The sequence below is a fragment of the Oryctolagus cuniculus genome, chromosome 11 (assembly GCF_964237555.1).
Source record: "Oryctolagus cuniculus chromosome 11, mOryCun1.1, whole genome shotgun sequence".
Taxonomy (NCBI): domain Eukaryota; kingdom Metazoa; phylum Chordata; class Mammalia; order Lagomorpha; family Leporidae; genus Oryctolagus; species Oryctolagus cuniculus.
This window is the reverse complement of record NC_091442.1, coordinates 119,790,951-119,811,333: the sequence shown is the minus strand read 5'-3', so window position 1 is coordinate 119,811,333 and position 20,383 is coordinate 119,790,951. Positions and strand designations below refer to the sequence as shown.

Sequence of the window (20,383 nt, the reverse complement as noted above, 5' to 3'; positions counted from 1 at the left end):
AGGAAGGAGGAGGCTGGAACAGAGAGTCAGCTGGCCCCAGGCGCTGTGTCCTGGACAGAGCAGGTGTTCCCGCGGGGGCCGCACGCTGTGGCCCAGTCACCTGGCCCCCAGCTGCCCAGGGCCCAGCGCAGGTGCCTGCCGCGCCTCAGCCCTGTGAGGACTGAGTGAGACGCCCAGGGCATGTCGAGCCGTGTCAGTGCAGAGAGGCCCGGGGTCAGCGCCCGGCACCCTCATCCTCCGTGGCTCAGCTTTGCTGGGCGCCTGCTGTGTACACCATACCCAACCCCTCATCCTCCATGGCTCAGCCTTGCTGGGCGCCTGCTGTGTACACCATACCCAACCCCTCATTCTCCATGGCTCAGCCTTGCTGGGCACCTGCTGTGTACACCATACCCAGTCCCTCATTCTCCATGGCTCAGCCTTGCTGGGCACCTGCTGTGTACACCATACCCAGTCCCTCATCCTCCATGGCTCGGCGCCTACTGTGTACACCATACCCAGTCCTTCATCCTCCATGGCTCAGTGCCTGCTGTGTACACCATACCCAATCCCTCATTCTCCATGGCTCAGCTTTGCTGGGCGCCTGCTGTGTACACCATACGCAGTCCCTCATCCTCCATGGCTCAGCTTTGCTGGGCGCCTGCTGTGTACACAATACCCAGTCCCTCATTCTCCATGGCTCGGCTCCTGCTGTGTACACCATATCTAATCCCTCATTCTCCGTGGGTTGGCGCCTGGTGTGTACACCATACCCAGTCCCTCATTCTCCATGGCTTGGCGCCTGCTGTGTACACCATACCCAATCCCTCATCCTCCATGGCTCAGCTTTGCTGGGCGCCTGCTGTGTACACAATACCCAGTCCCTCATTCTCCATGGCTCGGCTCCTGCTGTGTACACCATATCTAATCCCTCATTCTCCATGGGTTGGCGCCTGGTGTGTACACCATACCCAGTCCCTCATTCTCCATGGCTTGGCGCCTGCTGTGTACACCATACCCAATCCCTCATCCTCCATGGCTCAGCTTTGCTGGGCGCCTGCTGTGTACACAATACCCAGTCCCTCATTCTCCATGGCTTGGCTCCTGCTGTGTACACCATATCTAATCCCTCATTCTCCATGGCTTGGCGCCTGGTGTGTACACCATACCCAGTCCCTCATTCTCCATGGCTTGGCGCCTGCTGTGTACACCATACCCAATCCCTCATTCTCCATGGCTCAGCTTTGCTGGGCGCCTGCTGTGTACACCATACGCAGTCCCTCATCCTCCATGGCTCAGCTTTGCTGGGCGCCTGCTGTGTACACCATACCCAGTCCCTCATTCTCCATGGCTCGGCTCCTGCTGTGTACACCATATCTAATCCCTCATTCTCCATGGGTTGGCGCCTGGTGTGTACACCATACCCAGTCCCTCATTCTCCATGGCTTGGCGCCTGCTGTGTACACCATACCCAATCCCTCATCCTCCATGGCTCAGCTTTGCTGGGCGCCTGCTGTGTACACAATACCCAGTCCCTCATTCTCCATGGCTCGGCGCCTGCGGTGTACACCATACCCAATCCCTCATCCTCCATGGCTCGGCGCCTGCTGTGTACACCATATCTAATCCCTCATTCTCCGTGGCTCGGCGCCTGCTGTGTACACCATACCCAGTCCCTCATCCTCTGTGGCTCATGGTAGGGGTGTTCAGGATGAGAAGGCAAAGCAGCTTCCTCCCGTGAGCCCTGAGAAGGCAGCGCCCAGGCCCACACTGGGACGCGGCGAGTTAAGCCTCTGCCTTTGGCACTGGCAGCCTGGACTGAGCCCCGGCTGCTCCACTTCCCGCCCAGCTCCCTGCTAACGTGCCTGGGAGGCAGCGGAGGACGGACCCTGCACCCACGTGGGGGACCTGGATGGTTTCTGGCTCCTGGCTTCGGCCTGGCCCAGCCCGGAGCACTTGAGGAGTGAACCAGGGGATGGAAGATCTCTCTCTCTCTCTCTCTTTCTCTCTCTTACTCTGCCTTGCCAATAAATAGATCTTTTTAACAAGTTACACCAGCGAGGACGTCCCAGGGCTGACTTGGCGTCCTGCGAGGGGCGAGTTGTCCCTCAGGGGCTGCGCGGGGGCCGCGGGGGTGTCCCATCAGCAGGGCACCAACGAGGGAGCTGGGCCCAGGGCATCCTGCTGTGTCCCGAGGGAGCCAGGACTGGCCCTGGTCAGCCCGTCCCTGCCTGGCCTGAACCCTGCCAGGTGTGCGTGGACTCCTGGGAGTGGAACCACAGCCCCGCCAGCCCCTTGGTGTTCAGGGGTCCCAGCGGGCAAGAAGCAGAGCTGGGCTGGGCCCTGGAGTCCCCACGGCTCCTGCCAGCTTCTGCCCAAGGGCCACACCCTCTGGCCCATCCCTCCGCTGCTGCCTTTAGCCGTCTAGTCCAGGTCTCGCCTGCCCTCTGGGCGACCCCGGGTGGGTCACTGGCCTTCCTAGTGCCACCCCATCGCCTCCCACAGAGGGAAGGCTCTGAGCCAGGCCCCTCCGCCTGCGTCCGTGTGTCTGACCGTGCACCTGCCCCTTCCTCCAGGTTAGGCCAAAGACTCTGATTCCAGACAGCCTCCCCATCGCCCCGGGCCGGGACCGGCCCCCCAAGCAGCCCCCAGCCTTCCAGAAGGCCACCGCGGTCAGCGTCAAGAACCCCAGCCCCGCCCTGCCCACCGCCAACAACACCGTCAGCCATGTGCCAACGCCCGGCAGCCAGCCCCAGGCCCTCGCCCAGCCCGCCACCATCACCTCGCCCCTGAGCAGTGCCGGGGTGGCCTACGCCATCATCTCCACCGCCCCCAGCACCGCTGTGTCCGTGGTCAGCGACAGCATCAAAGTGCAGCCCCTCCTCATCAGTGCCGACAGCAAGGTGAGTGCCCGCCGGCCGGTGCATGGCGCAGGGCGGGCCCAGGGGGTCGTCCAGCAGGGACGCGGACCAGTGGCCGCACGGGTAGGGGAGGTGGAAGCAGGTGAGCGGATGGTTGCTGGAGGGATGGCCGCGGGAGGGACGAGTGACCCGAGGACCTGTGGACCAGTGCCGGAGTGGGGGGAGAGGTGAGCAGGTGCGTGAGTGGCGTGTGAACAGGTGGCGATGTGATGCAGGTGGTGGGCGCCGGCCAGGACAGGGGTGGGGGTGGGATAGGTCTGGAGCCCACCTCCTCCTGCCTTGACCCTGGTGGTCTTGGTGGGGCCCCCTGGGCAGAGAGAGAAAAACAAAGCAGGTTGTGGTGCCCACCTGCACCCCCCGCAGTGGCTCAGCTACTTCAGGTGGGGAGGGGTCAGCCGTGCAGCCAGATGGCCCAGCGAGAGCCCCCGCCCCCACCCCGTCCCTAACCCCATGGCCTCGGGCAGGGAGTGCGGCTGGGCTCTCAGCCTCAGTTTACCTGGACGTGAGCTGGGGCACAGGGACCCTCTGCTGGAGTCCTTGCTGTGGGCCCCTCCCACAGTTACTGCCAAGGTGTTATGGGTGGGGATGCTGTGCGGTGGGAGGCGGTCGGGCGGGACTGGAAACCCCCCCAGCCCCCTGCCCCTTTTCCAGGTCATCATCCTCCAGCCGCAGGTGCAGACGCGGCCCGAGAGCTCGGCGGGGTCGCGGCCGCCCCCGGAGGAGCCGCCGTCTCAGGGAGCTCAGGCCGGCAGGAGGAAGGCGGAAGACGGGCCCTCGAGCCAGGAGGACCCCGAGGTAGGGTGAGGGCCCAGCCTGGAGCCACTGTGCGGAGCTGGGCTGGCTGCCTGCGGGGCGGTCCTGAGAGGCCGGGTCTTGGCGGCGGGGTGGCGTGGCGGGGTGACAGCGTGGGGCAGTGGTCGCAGTGGTCCTGGCCCCAGGCTGAGTGCCCTGCGCTGCCCCCAGTGGTGACTGGAGGCAGCTCAGCCCTGGGCCCCTACTTGGGTCCCTGCCACCCACGGGGGAGACCTGGCTTGGGTTCCTGGTTCCTGTTGCAGCCCAGCCCCAGCTGCTGTGGGCCTTTGGGGAGTGACCCAGTGGGTGGGAGATGTCGCTCTGTCGCTCTGCCCTCTCGGATGACGGCATTAAAAAACAAGGCTCTTCACTGAGCCGCTCTAACGCCCGGCTGACGGCAGCCCCTGACTCCCGGAGGGGAAGGAGGCCGCAGTGGATCCTCGGCCCCTGTCTGTGAGTGGCCAGAGCGGGTGACAGGTGTGGCCTGGGGTTTTCATGCGCAGCCGCCCTGGGGCAGCAGCCGCCTGCCTCTGCCCTCTGTGCCTTCGTCCGTGCGACGCCTCCTACCTGGTCCTCGTCCTCTGCCTGCTGAGCCCTTGTTCAGCTGAGGTTCTGTTCACACAAGGCCCCTCCAGCTGCCCTGCCCTGGCCGTCCCCAGCAGGACCAAGCAGCCCCTCTGGGCTCCTCAGGCTGCGCTGACATTAGAGGGGCGGGGGCATCCGTGGTCTCCACCCTGAGGGCGCACCTTCCCCTGGCAGGGCCGCACATGGCTGCCGAGGGCTGCGCATGGCTGCTGAGGGCTCTGGGGCGGGTCAGGCAATGTTGGGTGCCATCGGAGCAGCTGGGGAGGGAGCAGAGGAGGGAGCTGAGGAGGGAGCCAGGGACGGGGGAGGGATGGGGTGGGGGGAGGAGGAGGGAGCCCGGGAGGGAGCTGGGGAGGGACGGGGGGGGGGGTGGTGGTGGTGGGAGCCGGGGAGGGATGGGAAGTGGGGGGGAGCCGGGGAGGGAGCCGGGCAGGGGGGGGGGAGCCGGGGAGGGGAGGGAGCCAGGAAGAGAGCCGGGGAGGGACGGGGTGGGGGGAGCCGGGGAAAGCCCCGTGTCTGGAAGGTGGACGCAGGCTTTGCAGAGCAGCAGAGACCTGGCAGTGGGCACAATGTGGGAGCGGCGGCAGGTGGCGTGCTGGTTGGCAGGGACCACGTGGGCGGGAGGGACGTGGGGGAACTCAGCACGTTCAGGGCTGCAGGGCCGTGTGGGCGTGAGGATGTGGGGCTAAGGCAGAGGCAGAACCTGGCCCTGGGAGGCCGGACAGCGGAGACAGAGCTGTGTCCCCTGGGTGACGGGGAGCCGTGGGGTCCTCTGACGTGTCCCGAATGCCGGCAAAGCCAGAGGCTAAAGGAGGCCTCGGCGTGAACCCAGTCCGCCCTGTGCCAGCAGGCTCAGTGTGGCAGCACCTGAGCGCCTACTGCGTGTGTGGTGAGGCTGTGTCTCGGCCTGCAGCCCGAGGTTCCCTCGAGCCCTCTGCGGCCTCCCCAGGCTGTGCCGCAGCCTCAAGGATGGGGCGGGTTTAGGGGTGGAGTCTCCGTCCGCCAGTGTGCGTGATGTCAGACTGCGGGATCAGCCTGCGTGCGGGCGGTGACCTAACTGGAACCGGGCAGTGAGCGCGTCCTGGTGTGAAGACCCCGGCAGAGGTTATGTGGAGACTAAGCAGAGTTGTACGGGGGGTGGGGGGGTGTCTGGGAGCCAGAGCAGCTCGGGGAGCCCAGGGGGCACGGACTCTGTGGGGGATGTGCACGTGGCCCGGGGTCGGTGAGGCGGTGGCAGAGCCGTGGCAGACGGGATGGCAGATTTGCCAGTGGCTCTTGGCCCCAGTGCATGCGGCCAAGCAGGGTGTGGGCGTGGCCAGAGCCGGCCCCTCGGGGCAGCCGGTGCACTGGTGATTCCCATAGGCCTGCAGTGCGTGTGGGTACGCCGAAGCCCAGCAGCAGTGACCTGGGAGCGGGCGCCTCCCCCGGCCCTGTCTGCACTGTGCTGCCTCGGGGCTGGGAGGCGGCCCTGCCCGTGTCCCCGATGGGTGAGCTTGGGGCCAGAGTGGGACTGCGCAGGACAGTCAGCAAGGACTGGCTGCTCCCCCGGGGTCCCCTCCTTCCTTGATGTCCTCTCTCACGTGTCTTGGCTTTTCCTGCAGATGAAGATGATGGGTGCAAGGGAACCCCACGGCTAGGCTTCCCAGGGGGCCGCAAAGCTGCCCCCGACCCCCACCAGGGCCCCCTGCGCCTCCAAGGGGTGGCAGAGGATCCAGGGACCCCTGGGGTATTACTTCTGGCCCCACGTCCCTCTTTGCTGTGGCCACCAGGGAGCTCACAGCCCGGTCTGCGACTCGCCCCTGGCACTGGCATGGGCCTCTGACCTGCGGACCTCACTGGCGCCATCAGGCGTTCCTGCCCTGTGCGTCCCCTCGTTCCTCCCACTCCCTGCAGTCGGGATGGATGTCGGTGACCGTGCTGGTCCCACCTGCCAGTTGCGCTCCCCGGGACCCGGGCCACGACGTCCATGGAGGACCTGTTCCTGTTCGTCTTCTTCCTGTGTGTCTGGGATGTGCTGCTCGTTCCCCGAGGACACCTGCCGTCGGCTCGTCCGGGCCACCGCGGGGAAGCCGGGGTCTGTCCTCGCTATCCTGTCACAGCTGCACCGCCACACGGGTCATAGCTGTCTCAGGATGCGCAGAGCAGCAGGTGACCTGCCCAAGGTCCCGGCTGGACCTTGAGCTCCTGAGCCCAGCCCCGCGCCTGACATCCGTGGCCTGTGCCGCCCCAGGAGCCTCCTAGCCACAAAAAAGGACACAGAACGGGCCCCCAGGAAACCACTTGGAGTGGAAAGGTGGGGGCGGGGTGGGGGCGGGGCGGGGCTGCAGCTTGTGGTGCGCAGGTGCAGGCAGGGCCCCTCGTGGCTGGGACGCTCTGCTGTCTGGGACGCGGGTCACCCGAGCCTGGGGCTGACCCTGGGAGGGCAAAGGGAGCTACAGCTTCGGGCGCTGTGGTGACAGCGCCCACTTGAGGTGTCGCAAGGACACGCGATCCTCACGCGGTCCCCAAAGCAGCCACCACGGGGAGCAGCGCCCGGGCACTCTGGCTCCCCGTTCTGGATCAGGCCAGGGCATGGGGGATGCGCTGCAGCCTGCACTTTCGGCCGCAGCTGCACGGGGCGGTTGTGCGGGCGGAGTCCTTCAGCCTGCGAGCCTGATAGCCAGGGCGGCGCGCAGCACCATCGGCACCGGCACCGGGCGCTGGACCGGTGCGGGGCGGGGTTGGTGCTGTGCCGGGTGCCGGGTGCTCTGCTGGGCGGAGTTGGAGGGAAAGGAGGGTCCTGTAGACAGATATGGCGAATAAGGAATCGGAAAACACGGGCGCGTACGGCCGGGGGAGTTAGGAAAATGTGCAGCTGCAGCGGTGAGAAGCTGGCGACGGGAGCAGCACCCGCGGGGCGTGCGCAGCGCCGGGGTGGAGACACACGCAGGAAAGCGCCTCAGGGTGGGGCTGCAGCTTCTGCAACCCCCAGCTCTCGGGACCCTCTGGAAGCGGAGGGGCCTGGGGAGGGGAGCTGGGGTCCTGGGAGAGAGCAGGTGGGGGGGCGTGGGTTGAAGGGTGTCTGTTTTGCGGGATCCAAAGTAGGCGCCATCGTCAGGCAGCCCTGCGTCCTGCTGGGGACAGAGCGGGGAGGCCTCACACCGGGAGCTGAGCCATGCCGGGCCCCGGCAGCCGCAGGAGCCGACACAGCAGGCCTGACTGTGGCTGCCAAGGGAAGCAGCCGCCAGCGCAGGGCTTCATACCGGCTTAAATCGAGGCAGCTTTGAAATGGGAAGGCAGAGTTGGAGTTCTACCACTCGGGACCACCATTATGAGAACCACGCGGGGGCCAGCTGTGGTGTAGCAGGTAAAGCTGGCACCTGCAGTGCCGGCATCCCACATGGACGCTGGTTCTAGTCCCGGCTGCTCCACTTCTGATCCAGCTCTCTGCTGTGGCCTGGGAAAGCAGTGGAGGATGGCCCAAGTGCTTGGGCCACTGCACCCATGTGGGAGACCCGGAAGAAGCTCCTGGCTTCTGGCTTTGGATTGGCGCAGCTCCAGCCATTGCGGCCATCTGGGGAATGAACCAGCAGATGGAAGACCTCTCTTTCTCTCTCTCTCTCTCTCTGCCTCTCCTCTCTCTATGTTATTGACTTTCAAATAAATAAATAAATCTTTTTTAAAAAGAATAGAATAAGAACACTCACTACAACCAAGAAGTCTGATATCCTGCAGTAAGCTTAGGAAGAGCGAACCCTGAATCACCGCTGGGGCCGGCGCTGTGGTGTCATGGCTGAGCTGGCTTGGGCTCCTGGCTTCGGACTGGTTGCAGCCATTGGGGGAGTGAACCAGCGGATGGGAACCTCTCTCTCTGTCTCCCTCTGTCTGTCTAACTCTGCCTCTCAAACAAATGAATAAATAAATCTTTAAAAAGGAATTTCCCTGAGGGCCTGTGGGACCTGAGTCTGGCTATAACGTGGCTGCAGTTGGCTGTTTGGTCCCCAGAGGCCAGTGAGTGAGGGGGCAGGCGGGGAGGGGCTGTGGCACAGGGCAGGGCGTGGGCTCCACCTCCCTACTGTGCTCCCAGGTAAGGCCACTGACACGGGCCAGCTGCTCAGGACTCTGCCCCGTCCACCTGGGATGTGTAACCAGGCGCCACCAGGCTGCAGCTGGACCCGAGCCCGTGCAGCCGGCTGAGGCCTCCAGCTGTGTCGCTAGCCCTGTGTCGGTGCGCACAGGCTGCGCCCTAATAGGGCCCCCGCCTTCCACTGTGTGGCGATGCTTGGTTTTCAATTAGGATTCAAGGGCGCTTCAGCTGAGCCGGGTGAGCCGCCGCCTCCCGGCCTCCCGGGTCTCCGGGCTGGAGCTGTGGGGCCGTGAGCAGCGGAAGGCCGCGTTCATTCTCTCTGTCTTCCCTTCAGAAAATCGCCTTCATGGTAGCTCTGGGCCTGGTCACCACGGAACACCTGGAAGGTGAGGCTCCTGCCGGCGGCGGGCTGGGCTGGCGGGCGGTGCGGACGGCACCCGGTGGAGACAGCTGGTTCGCGATGCTCCAGGTTGGGTGGGATCATCCTAAACCTTTCTTTGGACCCTGGCTGCTTCCACAGAGGGTCTGGTCCCTTCCAGGGAGCAGTGAGAGGCGTGGGAAAGGCTTGGGAAAAACCAGAGGTTAGAAAAGAAGGCGAAAACAGCCGCAGGTAGCGGAAGCCTGGCAGTCGGAGCAAAGGCAGGAGCGAGAGGAGAAACCCCTCAGGTGCACAGAGCCGGTCCCGCCGCGGGTCTTGGTGGAGGTGACCTGCGGGCGGAGGCCACCTGGGCGGCCGGGAGGCTCGCTCTGCGGCCAGCATCTGGCCAGTGGGCGCTGCGGCCCCGAGGGTCCCAGAGATGGCCGTGAGCCAGGCGACAGGCGGGCTCTGTGCTGAGCGCGGTCATTCTCCCTCCGATCTGCGTGCAGCTGGAGCTGTCCCGGAGGCTGCCCGGCCGTCGGAGGCCTCCCCGGGACGGGGTGCCAGCGCCTGGGGCTTGGTGAGCAAGGGGCGCCCTGGACAGGAGGGTCCAGGAGCCGCTGTCTGTGCCTTTGCAGAAATCCAGAGCAAGCGGCAGGAGCGCAAGCGGAGGAGCACGGCCAACCCCGCCTACAGCGGCCTCCTGGAGACAGAGGTGGGGGCCCACGGGGGGCGGCGCCTGGGGCCTCCCTCCCCGCTCCCCGGAAGTGGGGTTGGGCAGCTGTAAACCCCGTCCCTGTCTTGGCCTCGTGCGGCGAGAGCCCCCGAGTGGGAGACGGAGCAGGAGGTGAGGGTGCCCGTTGTGCTGCCGCAGGGCCGGCGCCGGGAGCCTGGTGCCGAGAGCACCTGCCCGCTTGGCTTTCCTCCTGCGTGATCCGGCGCGGGGAGGGGGAGGGGAGGGGAAGAGCCGCCAAGACTCTGGCAGAAGCCCCTCGGATCTCTATCACTTAACCCGGAGCCCGGGGCCCACCTGTGTGTGCCAGCGGTCACGCGTGGGGACAGCGTGTTCCCGCCGCAGGCGCTACTCCCTCCCGTGTCCCCAGGGGCCCTGGTGGGCGGTGTGGCCTCCATATGGCTCTAGACAGGTAGGACAGGCATCACACAGGTGAGCAGCCAGGGCAAGAAATTGCCTCCCTGTCCAGGGCCCATCCCGACGTAGACAGAGCCCGTGTCTCCGCGGCTGCCCTGGGTGGTGCCTCTGGCCGGGCTGTCCCGGAGCCCAGGTGTGCGACCCGGGCCGGGAGCACGTGCCCAGGGAGCTGAGTCCACTATGAAACCTACGTCAAGGTCTGCTGGCCGGCGGTCAGCAGGGGCTCGGGCTGCCTCAGAGCCCGCGGCCTGGGCTCCTCCCTCGGGCTGGAGGCCTTTGGGGGCCTCCAGGGCGCTGTCCCGAGAGAAAGGGCGTGGCACACAGAGGCCAGCACACGGCACGTCTGGCCCCACTCCCGAGGGTGGGAGGCAGGGCCGTGGGTCCGTCCAGGCCGGTTGTCCTGAATCAGGATCTTGTGGACTTGAACTCCAGCGGGGGGTGGGGCGGGGGGCTGTCGGAACCCCTGTCCGTCCTGGCCCCGTGATTGGCCTGGGTGTGGGGAGAGCCTTCCCCTGCAGGCCCCGCCCCCGGGCACTGGGACCCTCCCGGAGAATTCTGTCCCAGGAAGCGGCCTGTCCCCCGAACTGAGGGCCCTGTCTCCATTGCTGTCTTCGTGCTGTGTGGACAGAACCCAGACCTGGTCCCCCAGGCTGTGGGCTCGGTAGCAAACCAGGAGTCACTTCCACACCCCCAGGGCCGTGAACCCACATACCCTTCCCTTGGCCCTGAGCGGCCTGGCCACATTGAGAGAGATGGGTTTTAGAACCAGTCCCATGGTTCTAGAACCTTCTCACCACAGCCAAAGTTGTGGCCCTACCACTAGCCTCTACATGGGTGTGGACCGTGGGGTTGCAGAAGCCGGGACTAAAGCCCCCCCTTTCTGGAATGTACCAGAACCTGCATCTGAGTCTGCAGGATTGGGGGAGCCAAACACGGCCTCTCCTTGCCCCACCTGACCCTGGAGCCAGTGGAGCAAACTATCCGGGAGACGGTGCTGAGCCGGTGCCAGCCTGCAGCCGATGAGCCCCTCTGGGGAGCAGAGCTGGGAGCCCCTGGCCTCCCGTGGGGAACGGCCTTGGCCAGCGCCCCCTCCCTGCCCCTCGTCCTCCGTGCCCCCAGGGTTCACCCCTGGAGGGGACTCCCCCTGCCGTGTGGATGGGTCCCAGGTGGGGGGGGGGCGTGGCTGGTGGAGCAGAGCCCTGGGGGGTGGGTCCCCGGGCTGAGGGGGGCGTGGCTGGTGGAGCAGAGCCCTGGGGGGTGGGTCCCTGGCCGAGGGGGGCGTGGCTGGTGGAGCAGAGCCCTGGGGGGTGGGTCCTGGGCCGAGGGGGGCGTGGCTGTGGAGCAGCACCCTGGGTGGGTTCCAGGCTGAGGGGGGACATGGCTGTGGAGCAGAGCCCCGGGGGGGGGGGTGGGTCCCAGGCCGGGGGGGCGGGGCTGGTGGATCAGCGCTGTCTGCTCTTCTGTCCCTGCAGAGGAAACGGCTGGCCCCCAGCTACCTGCACAGCTCCCTCTTCCTCACCGCGAGAGGTAAGTGCCAGCCGCGGCCGTGCGGCTTCTGCCCGACCTGCCCTGGGCCCTTGGCTTTGGCCGGTCTTGGTCTGGGCCCTTGGCTTTGGCCGGTCTTTGTCTGGTGGCCACAGACCCGAGTGCCCGAGCCTGGCCCCATCCACGGCACAGACCTCAGCAGCTTCCTGGCGGGCATCGCTGTGCGGTTACCAAGGCCCTGAGGCCCGGCCCGGCCTCTGTCCTGGAGGCTTTGGGAAGGGCAGGGCCGATAGGGCAGCTCTGAGCTGGGGACTCCGCCCCTGTCACGTGGAAGGCGGGGACCCAGGGCTCCAGGCTGTCCCCTCACTCCGAGTGGAGAACCAGGCCCCGTGATGGCCACGGCTGCTGCGGTGGGACCTGCCTCCCACGGGGCTGGGGGCCGCACACCTCTCAGTCCGTCCGGCGCTCACATCGCCCCTGGCCCAGGGCTGTGTGTGGCCCGGGGCAGGTCCTGGCCTGGGCTCCCTCATGGTCCTGCCCGGCTGCAGGCTGCTCAGACCCCTCCCCCGCGGGGCTGGGGGCTCTAATCCGCACCTTGGCCACCATCCTGTGCTGCTCTGGGCATCAAGAGAGCCCAGCTCTGCCTCTGGGTCCCTGTGGACCCCAGGCCACTGGGCCAGGCCTTTGGCAACCCCCCCCCCCGCCCCGCTCTGGCTGGACCGGGCCTGCGGCCGTTACCTGAGTCCGCACAGGTCCCGCCCTCCCATGCCAGCCTGGCCCCTTGCAGGGTGTGGGGGGCCCACATCCACACACATCCAGCGGCAGGAAGTCACCTGCCGCTTCTTTTAGGAAAGCAGAAGCTGTCCTCCAGGCAGGAAGTGACCATCTGTGTCTTTGGATTCCTTGTGCTCAATGTGTGACGCCTCCCCTGGGCCTCAGTGCGCTGACCTATAGAATGGGCCCATGACTGCCTGCTCCTCGGAGCTGGGACGTTGATGTGTGGGGTGATCAGGGCAGGACTCTGTGAACCCTGAGGGCTGGCTCCCAGGGCCGGTTCTTCCCCCGGGGGCGTGTGTGGGGTGATCAGGGCGGGACTCTGCTAACCGTGAGGGCTGGCTCCCAGGGCCGGTTCTTCCCCCCGGGGGCATGTGGGGTGATCAGGGCAGGACTGTGAACCCTGAGGGCTGGCTCCCAGGGCCGGTTCTTCCCCCGGGGGCGTAACTGACAGGTGCGTCAGGGGAAGCCATTTGCACTCACTAGGATGAGAGTGGTTTGCAGCTGAGACAACACGGAGTTGCTTTGAGGGCTCTGGGAGCCTCGGTTCCCACCGAGGGCCCTGGTCCTGGGACGGGCAGCGCCCTGGCTTGTTGCTGAGGCCACCTCCTGGCCCCGGCCTGGCGCGAGACCCAGTGTCCAGGGGCTGCACATCCCGCCCTTGTGTGAAAACCAGACAGCCTTGGGCCTCTGCTGCTCCCAGCATGCCCTGGGGCAGACCCCCGCCACCCCAGCCCTGCTGGGTCCCAGCCCTGGGTCACTGCTCCCGTGCCACTAACGCTGTCCGCCCTTCTTCCTTGTGCTAGCCAACGAGGACCCCTGCTGGAAGGTACGTGTCCCCTCGCGTCTGCACCCTGGGGGTGGGGTCTCCCTGCCCAGTCCTGAGGTGCGGGGGTGCTGGGGACCACAGAGGGCCCTGGCAGCAGGGGAGGCTGGGTGGCAGCTGGCCCCTGCCCCGCAGAGCTGGCCCTCTCTGGTCCTCTGCTGCCCACCCTGCCGGGTCTCGCCGCACACACCCACATTCCCATTTTCCCCCACACCACGCCCCTGGCCAGTGCAGCCTCCTTCGCAGACATGGCCTCAGAGGTTTCCTTCCTAAATGTCTGACTTAATTCTAGAGGAATTTTCTAGATCCTGTGTGTGTGATGGCCACACCACTGCTGAGAAGCAGTAGGCTGTGTTGTCAGCCACATGTGTATCGGCCAGCCTGGCAGTGTGTCCACAGACACTCGTGTCCAGCCAGGGCGGGGACGGGAGATACCTCCAGCCTGAGCCCCACCCTCACAGAGGCCATGGTTCCCAGGTTGATGGGGGAGGCTTGGCTTTGAGCCAGTGACCAGTGCCACTCCCGGCTCCGCCTCTAGCACGCCATGTGGCCCCGGCAGACACCCCACCCTCCCTGGACATGTGCACTGAAATGGGGGGGGGGGTTGCGGGGGCCTTGCCGCCTTCAGGGACATCTGGTGTGCAGTGCCCCGTGGCACGGCCATCGCGGATGGAGGCCCTGCGGTCTCGGCGGCTTTGAGGTCGGTGGACGACAAGGAGCAGGGTCAGATGGCATCTGAGCCCCCCCCCCTCGCAGTCCCTGTCCTGGGCAGTGCTGCCCACTGACCACAAAGGCCTTGGCTCACCACCAGCCTCATGCACCTGCCTGGGCTGGGGCACACGGAGCACTTGGCGTCAGCCTATATCCAGGAGTGGAGTCCGAGGCTTGTGGTCACTCGCCAGGGCGTCCAGGAGCCCAGGCTCCTGTCCGGCCACAGCCCCTCCCTCCACGGCAGTGCCCCCGGGAAGATGTCAGCCGTGGCCACACCCTGCTCCTGGGATACAGGTCTCCGGTCCCATACAAACCCCGAGGGGGACCTCCCCAGGCCGCAGTGGGACCCCCTTCACTGCCACCCTCGCCCAGAGTCCTGTTCGGGCAGGGAAAGCTGGGGGGAGGGGCGAGAGCCGTACCAGGCCCGCCCCTCGCCCTCCCTGGGTCTGCTGAGCTGGCCCCGCCCTCTCTTTCAGAGCGAGATCACCCACGATGAACGCTGCGCGGCCTGCAAGCGCGGGGCTGGCCTGCAGCCCTGCGGCACCTGCCCCTGCGCCTACCACCTCGGCTGCCTCGATCCGCCCCTCAAGACACCGCCCAAGGGGGTGTGGCTATGCCCCAAGTGCCAGCAGAAGGTACGGCCCCTCCCCCAGCGCCACCCTCAGGGAGGGCGTGAACAGGTGTCCCCGACCTTAGCACGTTGGGCGTCTGGGGCCATACACCCCGGATCCTGCTTCAGGGGCTCCTAGAAGCTAACCCAAGTATGGGCAAAGGCCCCCTCACGAGAACAGAGGTGGACACGCCCGGGCTGCCCCCGGGAATCATGGGAAGTGATTCTTTGCACACGGAGTTTGGCCCGCTCGGCAGCGGGCACTCGGCCGTGTGTGCAGAGCTGTGGGCAGCGCACCGGCGATGCCCTGGGCCGGCCCCTGCCCCGCCCCCACACGTGGTGCCCAGTCCTGACCGCACACGCTGCTGAGGTGTAGGTTCCCAGAGTCCTGGGCTTTGTGGCAGCCGCCAGCCCGCACTGTGCCTGCCTGGCTCTCCCAGCTTCCTGAGGGCCTTCGAGGGGCAGCAGGTGTCCATTCCCCACGTCAGTGCAACGGCGGGCATCCCCGCTTGCCCCCTGCCTCTCAGGGGTGGCTGCTGTCAGGCCGCTGACGTGGGAAGGAGACGAGGGGTCAGTCCTTGGGTCTGAGCCACATCCCGCGGACCCTGGGTCAAGCAGGGAGGGAGACCCAGAAAGTCGTCCCTGGTGGAGGCCCTGAGGCAGCAGTGGCCCCGCCCCTGTCACCGTGGCACAGAGAGGGCATGCCTTCCCCGAGGTGGCACAGCCGGGCTGGCCCCAGCGATCCCAGGGCCTGTCCACTCGCTCACCTCCCCATCTGCCCCTAGGCCTTAAAGAGACATGAGGGTGTGCCCTGGTCCGGGATGCTGGCCATCGTGCACTCCTGCGCCACCCACAAGACAGGTGAGGCGTCCCTGGGTGCCGCCCCCCTCCCCCCCGGCCTCGGCTCATTCGGGACCTCTGGGAGTTGGGTGGGTGCAGGCGCTCCCAGGCCTGAGCTCTGCAGAGGGACCGGGACACGGGGCTCCGGGCACTTCCCGTCTCGAGGCCAGGCCTCGGCTCGGCCCTCCTGCCACTGCCCCGCCTTCTCTGTCCCAGTGAAAGAAGAGGAGAAGCAGAAGCTGCTGCAGCGAGGCAGCGAGCTCCGGAGCGAGCACCAGCAGCTGGGCGAGCGGGACCGGCAGCTGGCGTCGGCGGTGAAGGTGCGCCGGGGCGGGCGGGCGCTGCCCCTGGAGCCCGGCTGTGGAGCCAGAGCTGGGCGGGCAGGCGCTGCCCCCGGAGCCCGGCTGTGGAGCCGGAGCCGGGCGGGCGGGCACTGTCCCTAGAGCCAGGCTGTGGAGCCGGAGCCGGGTGGGCGGGTGCTGCCCCTGGAGCCCGCCTGTGGAGCTGTGGAGCCGGACCTCCATGGACGTTCCTGAGGCCCCGCAGGCAGCACTCAGCCAGTCTGGATGTGGGGCTGTGGCCCTGGGACTCAGCAAACGCCAGGCCACCAAGTCATCCTGGCTCTGCCCCTTCCCAGCTCTGTGGCCTTGGCCAGGCCCTGCCCATCTCTGAACCTGTTTCCTCTCGTGTCCAGTGGGACACAGGGTGGTGAGAGCCAGGGCGATGAAGAGGGTGGTGATGACCAGGTGAGAATGGTGGTGGTGATGTGGAGATATTGGTGATGGTAGTGAATTATGGTGAAGATGATGATAGTGGTGGTGATGGTGATGGTGGTGATGGTGACAGTGATGTCATGGTGGTGGTGGTGATGGTGGTGATGGTAGTGGTGATGGTGATGGTGGTGATGGTGATAGTGATGATGGTAGTGGTGATGGTGACGGTGATGTGATGGTGGTGATGGTGATAGTGACAGTAGTGAAGACTGAAATGGTGATGGTGGTGCTGATGATGGTGGAGTTATGATTGTGGAGATACAGGTGATGGTAGTGAATTATGGTGAAGATGGTGGTTATGGTGGTGATAGTGAAGTTATGGTGATGGTGATGTGATGGTGATGGTGGTGATGGTGATGTGATGGTGGTGATGGTGATGGTGACGGTTGTTACTGTTGATTCATTCTGAGAGGAGGAGCGTGGTGAGGGCAAGAGGTGTGGAGTCACCACACAGACCCCGGGAGTGGGGTGAAAGCAGGCCAGAGGCAAGCAGCCCACAGACTCGTTTATTTCAGTTGGTACAGCAGCTTATATAGCCAAGGAAGCCAATCCGGTCAAGGGGTGGTCTATGCCCTAACCAATCACAGCCTGTTGCTGGGCAGTTTCCAAAGCCATCCAATCATGGCCTGTTGCCAGGCAGTTTCTGTTGCCAGCAGCCATCTTGGCATGGCTGTCTCATTCCACCACAGACGGTGATGGTGATGATGGTGGTGGTGATGGTGTTGGTGATGATGGTGGTGGTGATGATGGTGTTGGTGATGATGGTAGTGGTGATGACTGATGGTGATGGTGGTGACAATGAATGTGGTGGTGACAATGAATGTGGTGGTGGTGAGGGCGGGGCCAGGCCTGAAGCCGCTCTTTAAAGGCAGTTCCTCACCAAATCCTTGCAGTACTCTGGGGAGAGGCTCTGAGCTGACTGTCCGCATAGATTCGGAAAGAGGGTCTGGGAGCCCGAGAAGCAGCCTCTGAGCCCGAGCATTTGCTGCGCGAGTCCAGGGACGTGCCACACAGCAGAGGGGGCGGGTGGGGGGGGGAGAGACACACACACGTGCACACACACACACACGCACACACTGCCCGCAAGCCAGAGGTCTTCACCGCTGCTGCTGCCAGGCAGCAGAGGGGAGTGGAGGAGGCGGCCTGGCAGAGCGTGGCCCAGCGGGGTACAGAGGAGGGCAGGCCTGGCTTAGGAGTGTGGGCCCAGGGGCAGCGGAGGGGGGCCGAGGAGGTGGCTCGGCTCAGAAGCGTCGGCCATCCGAGGCAGGCGGAGGAGGACAGAGGCAGCAGCCTGGCTCAGGAGCGTCGGCCATCCTAGGGGACGTCCCCGCCCACCGTGCGCTGCGCCCCAGCCCTCACTCGCTCTGCCGCTGCCTGCTTCCTTTCAGGCTCCGTGGAGCAGGAGGGGGCTTTGGGGGAGCGCCGAGCGGGCGGCTGCCCCAGGATGCCCCAGAGGTGGATTCTGAGACCCCCTCTCCGTCCCCTCTCCCACGACAGAAATGCCTGGAGCTTAAGACGAGCCTGCTGGCCCGCCAGAGGGGCACCCAGTCGTCCCTGGACCGCCTCCGGGCCCTCCTGAGACTGATCCAGGGCGAGCAGCTGCTCCAGGTCGCCGTGGCGACCACCAGCCCCGCCCCGCTGCTGGCCGGGCCCTGGACCAAGCCCCCCGCGGCAGCCATGCACTCCTCCCTACAGCATCCCCAGGGCCACAACTGACCCTCAGGCCCCCAGAGCGCTGTGAGACCTGTTCCCGCCACCACCGGGGGGCGCTGTCGGCCTTAATTCAGACAGGAACAAGTGTAGACGGAGGCTGGGAGAGAGGGGGAGGGGAAGCTGTGCAAGTTTCTCAGAGCCAGACGGGCGGGGTGGAGTCCTCTGCGCCCTTCGCCTCCCCAGGGGACGCCCGGGAGCCAGGAGGGGCTGTGAGGGGCCCGGGCCCAGCCGTCCCCATCCGCGGGAGAGGGGTCCCTCGGCCCAGGGCGCCGTCCCGCAGGGGACGTAGCTGAGTTGTAGAGGTAGTGGGCGGTCCTCCGAGGCCCTCCCTGGCCTGGGCAGAGCCCGCGGGCCCCTTCGGTCAGTATTATTAGGGTTCAGGATTACAGCTGTTCCACTTGAAACCGTGAGGCCCGTGCTCCCCAGGGGATGCGGCTGAGGCCTTGGCCTGGCGGTGCCTGCAGCCCCGGGCAGCAGTCTGCCGGGCCCGTCTTCCATCGCTGAGTTTCTGAGCCGTGCTGGGCGGCCCCTGTACTGGGCAGCGCCCGGGGGCTTCTCCTCCCGGCGGACCGCTCGGCTGATGGCTGGAGGAGCCTCGTCCCATCCCCGTTGGCCACACCTGTGCCGATGCGGCCGCACCTTTCTTGCCGGTACACACACTATGCCAAAAAAAAAGAAAACCACGTTGCATTTTTGTATGGCGTTTTTACTGTGAGATGTTCAGTGGGAGAAGGCACTCGCCGACTCCCTGGCTGCTCCTGGTGGTCTTCGAGGCCGCCGCAGAGGGTCTCCCTGGAGCAAGCAGGGGGGCGTGGGGGGAGGGGGGAGGAGGGGCAGTGGTCTGGGGGAGAGCCTGGCCTTTGGAGACGCGAGAGTGCCCTCCTCTCGACGTCTCCTCGTTAGCAGGGAGCCGAGGGTCCCGGGTGCTCGGGCACCGGCTCCTGTGTCGGCTGGGCCGTGCGGGCTCGTCCCGCCTGCCGCCCGCTCGGTCCCGAGCCACTTAGCACAAGACAAGTGTCAAGGAGCCGCAGGGCTCCCGCCCCGAGCATGTATCACATGGTGCCGAATTGCATTGAACACGCGTGTGCGCGTGCGGCCATGGCCACGCACACACGCACGCGTGCACGCGGACACGTGCAGGGCGAGGGGGCTGGCCAGAACCCCTCCTGCCATTTCACGACTCCGGGAGAAACTGTGCTGTACGATACAGATCTATTTTACTACAGTTCACACGGCTGAGCGAGATTTTTATATTCTTGTATTGGTGGGCAGGGTGGCCTGTGTGGGGTCACGCGGTGCCGGATGGGTGCCGCCTGGCTTGCCGCGTCCACGTGGCCACGTCCCACGTCCGCTGCTGTCTTTCTCTTCTTCGCGAATGGGTTTGCGTTCAGTGTCACGGGAGGGTGTGAGAGGCCGGCCCTGGGGGCAGCAGCCCACGTGTCCGGAGCTGGGCTTGCCTGGACCGGGGAGGACCGTCCGATGATAGTGACGATAGAGAGAAGTGTTTGTCTTACATACGCCTCTGTAGTTTCCTTCTGTACGAAGCATTAAACTTGATGGATGATTGCAACGCCGTGTGTGGTCCTGTGTTCTCGCTTCTGTGGGGCCGGGGTGGGGGCTGGCATGGCCGGGGAGGGGGCACTGGAGAGGCCCCGCCCTGCCTCAGGAGAGGGGGCGGGGACAGGGGTGCTCACGCTGCCCTCCCCGCGGGTCCTCCCTCTCAGGCCAGGATTGGTGGTGGGACGTCTCAGAGCCCCCCCGCCCCAAGGCTGCGGCCACCTGCCACTGCCACTCCCCGGCACCCCCCCACACCACCACCACCACAGGGGCTTGGAGAGCACACCCAGACCCAGGCCTGGCTGCAGCCCCAGCGAGAGGGTGGGGTCAGAGACAGGCCCTGAGGGGTGGGAGGGGCAGCCCCATCTCTCGGTTGTGGGCGGGCTCTGGCCACCCTCACCACACCCCCTCCCCGCCCCCGCCGGCTCCCTCCCAGACAGCCCCCGTGCCCCTGTGCACACTGGGAACAGCAGTGACTGACAGGCCACGAGACGCGGCCCCCCCTTGCCCTCTGCCGCCCCCCAGGGCTGCTGCACTACAGCCACCAGAAGCTGGCAGTCCCCAGGCCAGGGCCCTGACCTCTGCCGCCCCTCCCGGCCCCCTCGGCCAGCCCCACGGGTGACGCTGAGTGGGGCAACCGCGTGGACTCCACCTTGTCTCTTCGCCCTCAGCTGCCGCGCGTGGTCACTGGGCTTCCAGCCGCTGTACCTGCCCCCCCAGGGCACCACTGCCCCCGTGTGGGTTCCTGCCCCTGCCCCTGCACCTGTCTTGCTCTCTTTTTGCTAAAAATTATTTGAGAGGCAGAATTACAGGGGGAGAGAGAGAGAGAGAGAGTGCTGCTATCTGCTGATTCACTCCCCAGATGGCTGCAGCAGCCGGGGCTGAGCCAGGCCGGAGCCAGGGTCTCCCACATGGGTGCGGGGGTCCAAGGACTTGAGCCTGCGTTCCTCTCTGCTACCTTCCTGGGCGATGAGCAGGGAGCTGGATGGGAAGTGGAGCAGCCAGGACTTGAACCGGCGCCCATGTGGGATGCCGGCGCTGCAGGCCAGGGCTGCCCCAGAAACCTGCCTTCTCTTGGAGCTGCAGGCCGTGTAGGAGCCCGCTCATCCGCGCTGCCCCCTCCTCCCGGGTGTGCCCCCCGCCCCGCCCCTGCAGGCCCTCGCGTCCGCGCTGCGTGTGGGTTCTGTGCTGTTTCGCTCAGGGTTCCGAGCCTCAGCCTGGGAGAGGTGAGTCTCGTGGGCTT

The 20,383-nt window shown here is 66.1% G+C and overlaps 1 protein-coding gene across 3 annotated transcripts in view; it reads left to right on the top strand.

Annotated features, from left to right (window-relative positions):
- The window catches only part of PHF21B (PHD finger protein 21B), a 53,521-nt gene extending 34,373 nt beyond the window's left edge, over positions 1-19,148 (top strand). For 2 of the 3 annotated variants that reach the window (XM_070051536.1, XM_070051533.1), the window contains exons 4-13: positions 2,556-2,882; positions 3,552-3,695; positions 8,678-8,729; positions 9,340-9,416; positions 11,324-11,378; positions 12,917-12,939; positions 14,124-14,282; positions 15,043-15,118; positions 15,314-15,417; positions 17,368-19,148. In XM_070051536.1, the coding sequence (XP_069907637.1) occupies positions 2,556-2,882; positions 3,552-3,695; positions 8,678-8,729; positions 9,340-9,416; positions 11,324-11,378; positions 12,917-12,939; positions 14,124-14,282; positions 15,043-15,118; positions 15,314-15,417; positions 17,368-17,586 (1,236 nt within the window). In that variant the 3' untranslated portion in view covers positions 17,587-19,148. The remainder of the gene's footprint in view (positions 1-2,555; positions 2,883-3,551; positions 3,696-8,677; positions 8,730-9,339; positions 9,417-11,323; positions 11,379-12,916; positions 12,940-14,123; positions 14,283-15,042; positions 15,119-15,313; positions 15,418-17,367) is intronic. The other variant, XM_070051534.1, reaches the window with a different exon arrangement.
- Positions 19,149-20,383: the final 1,235 nt, after the last annotated feature.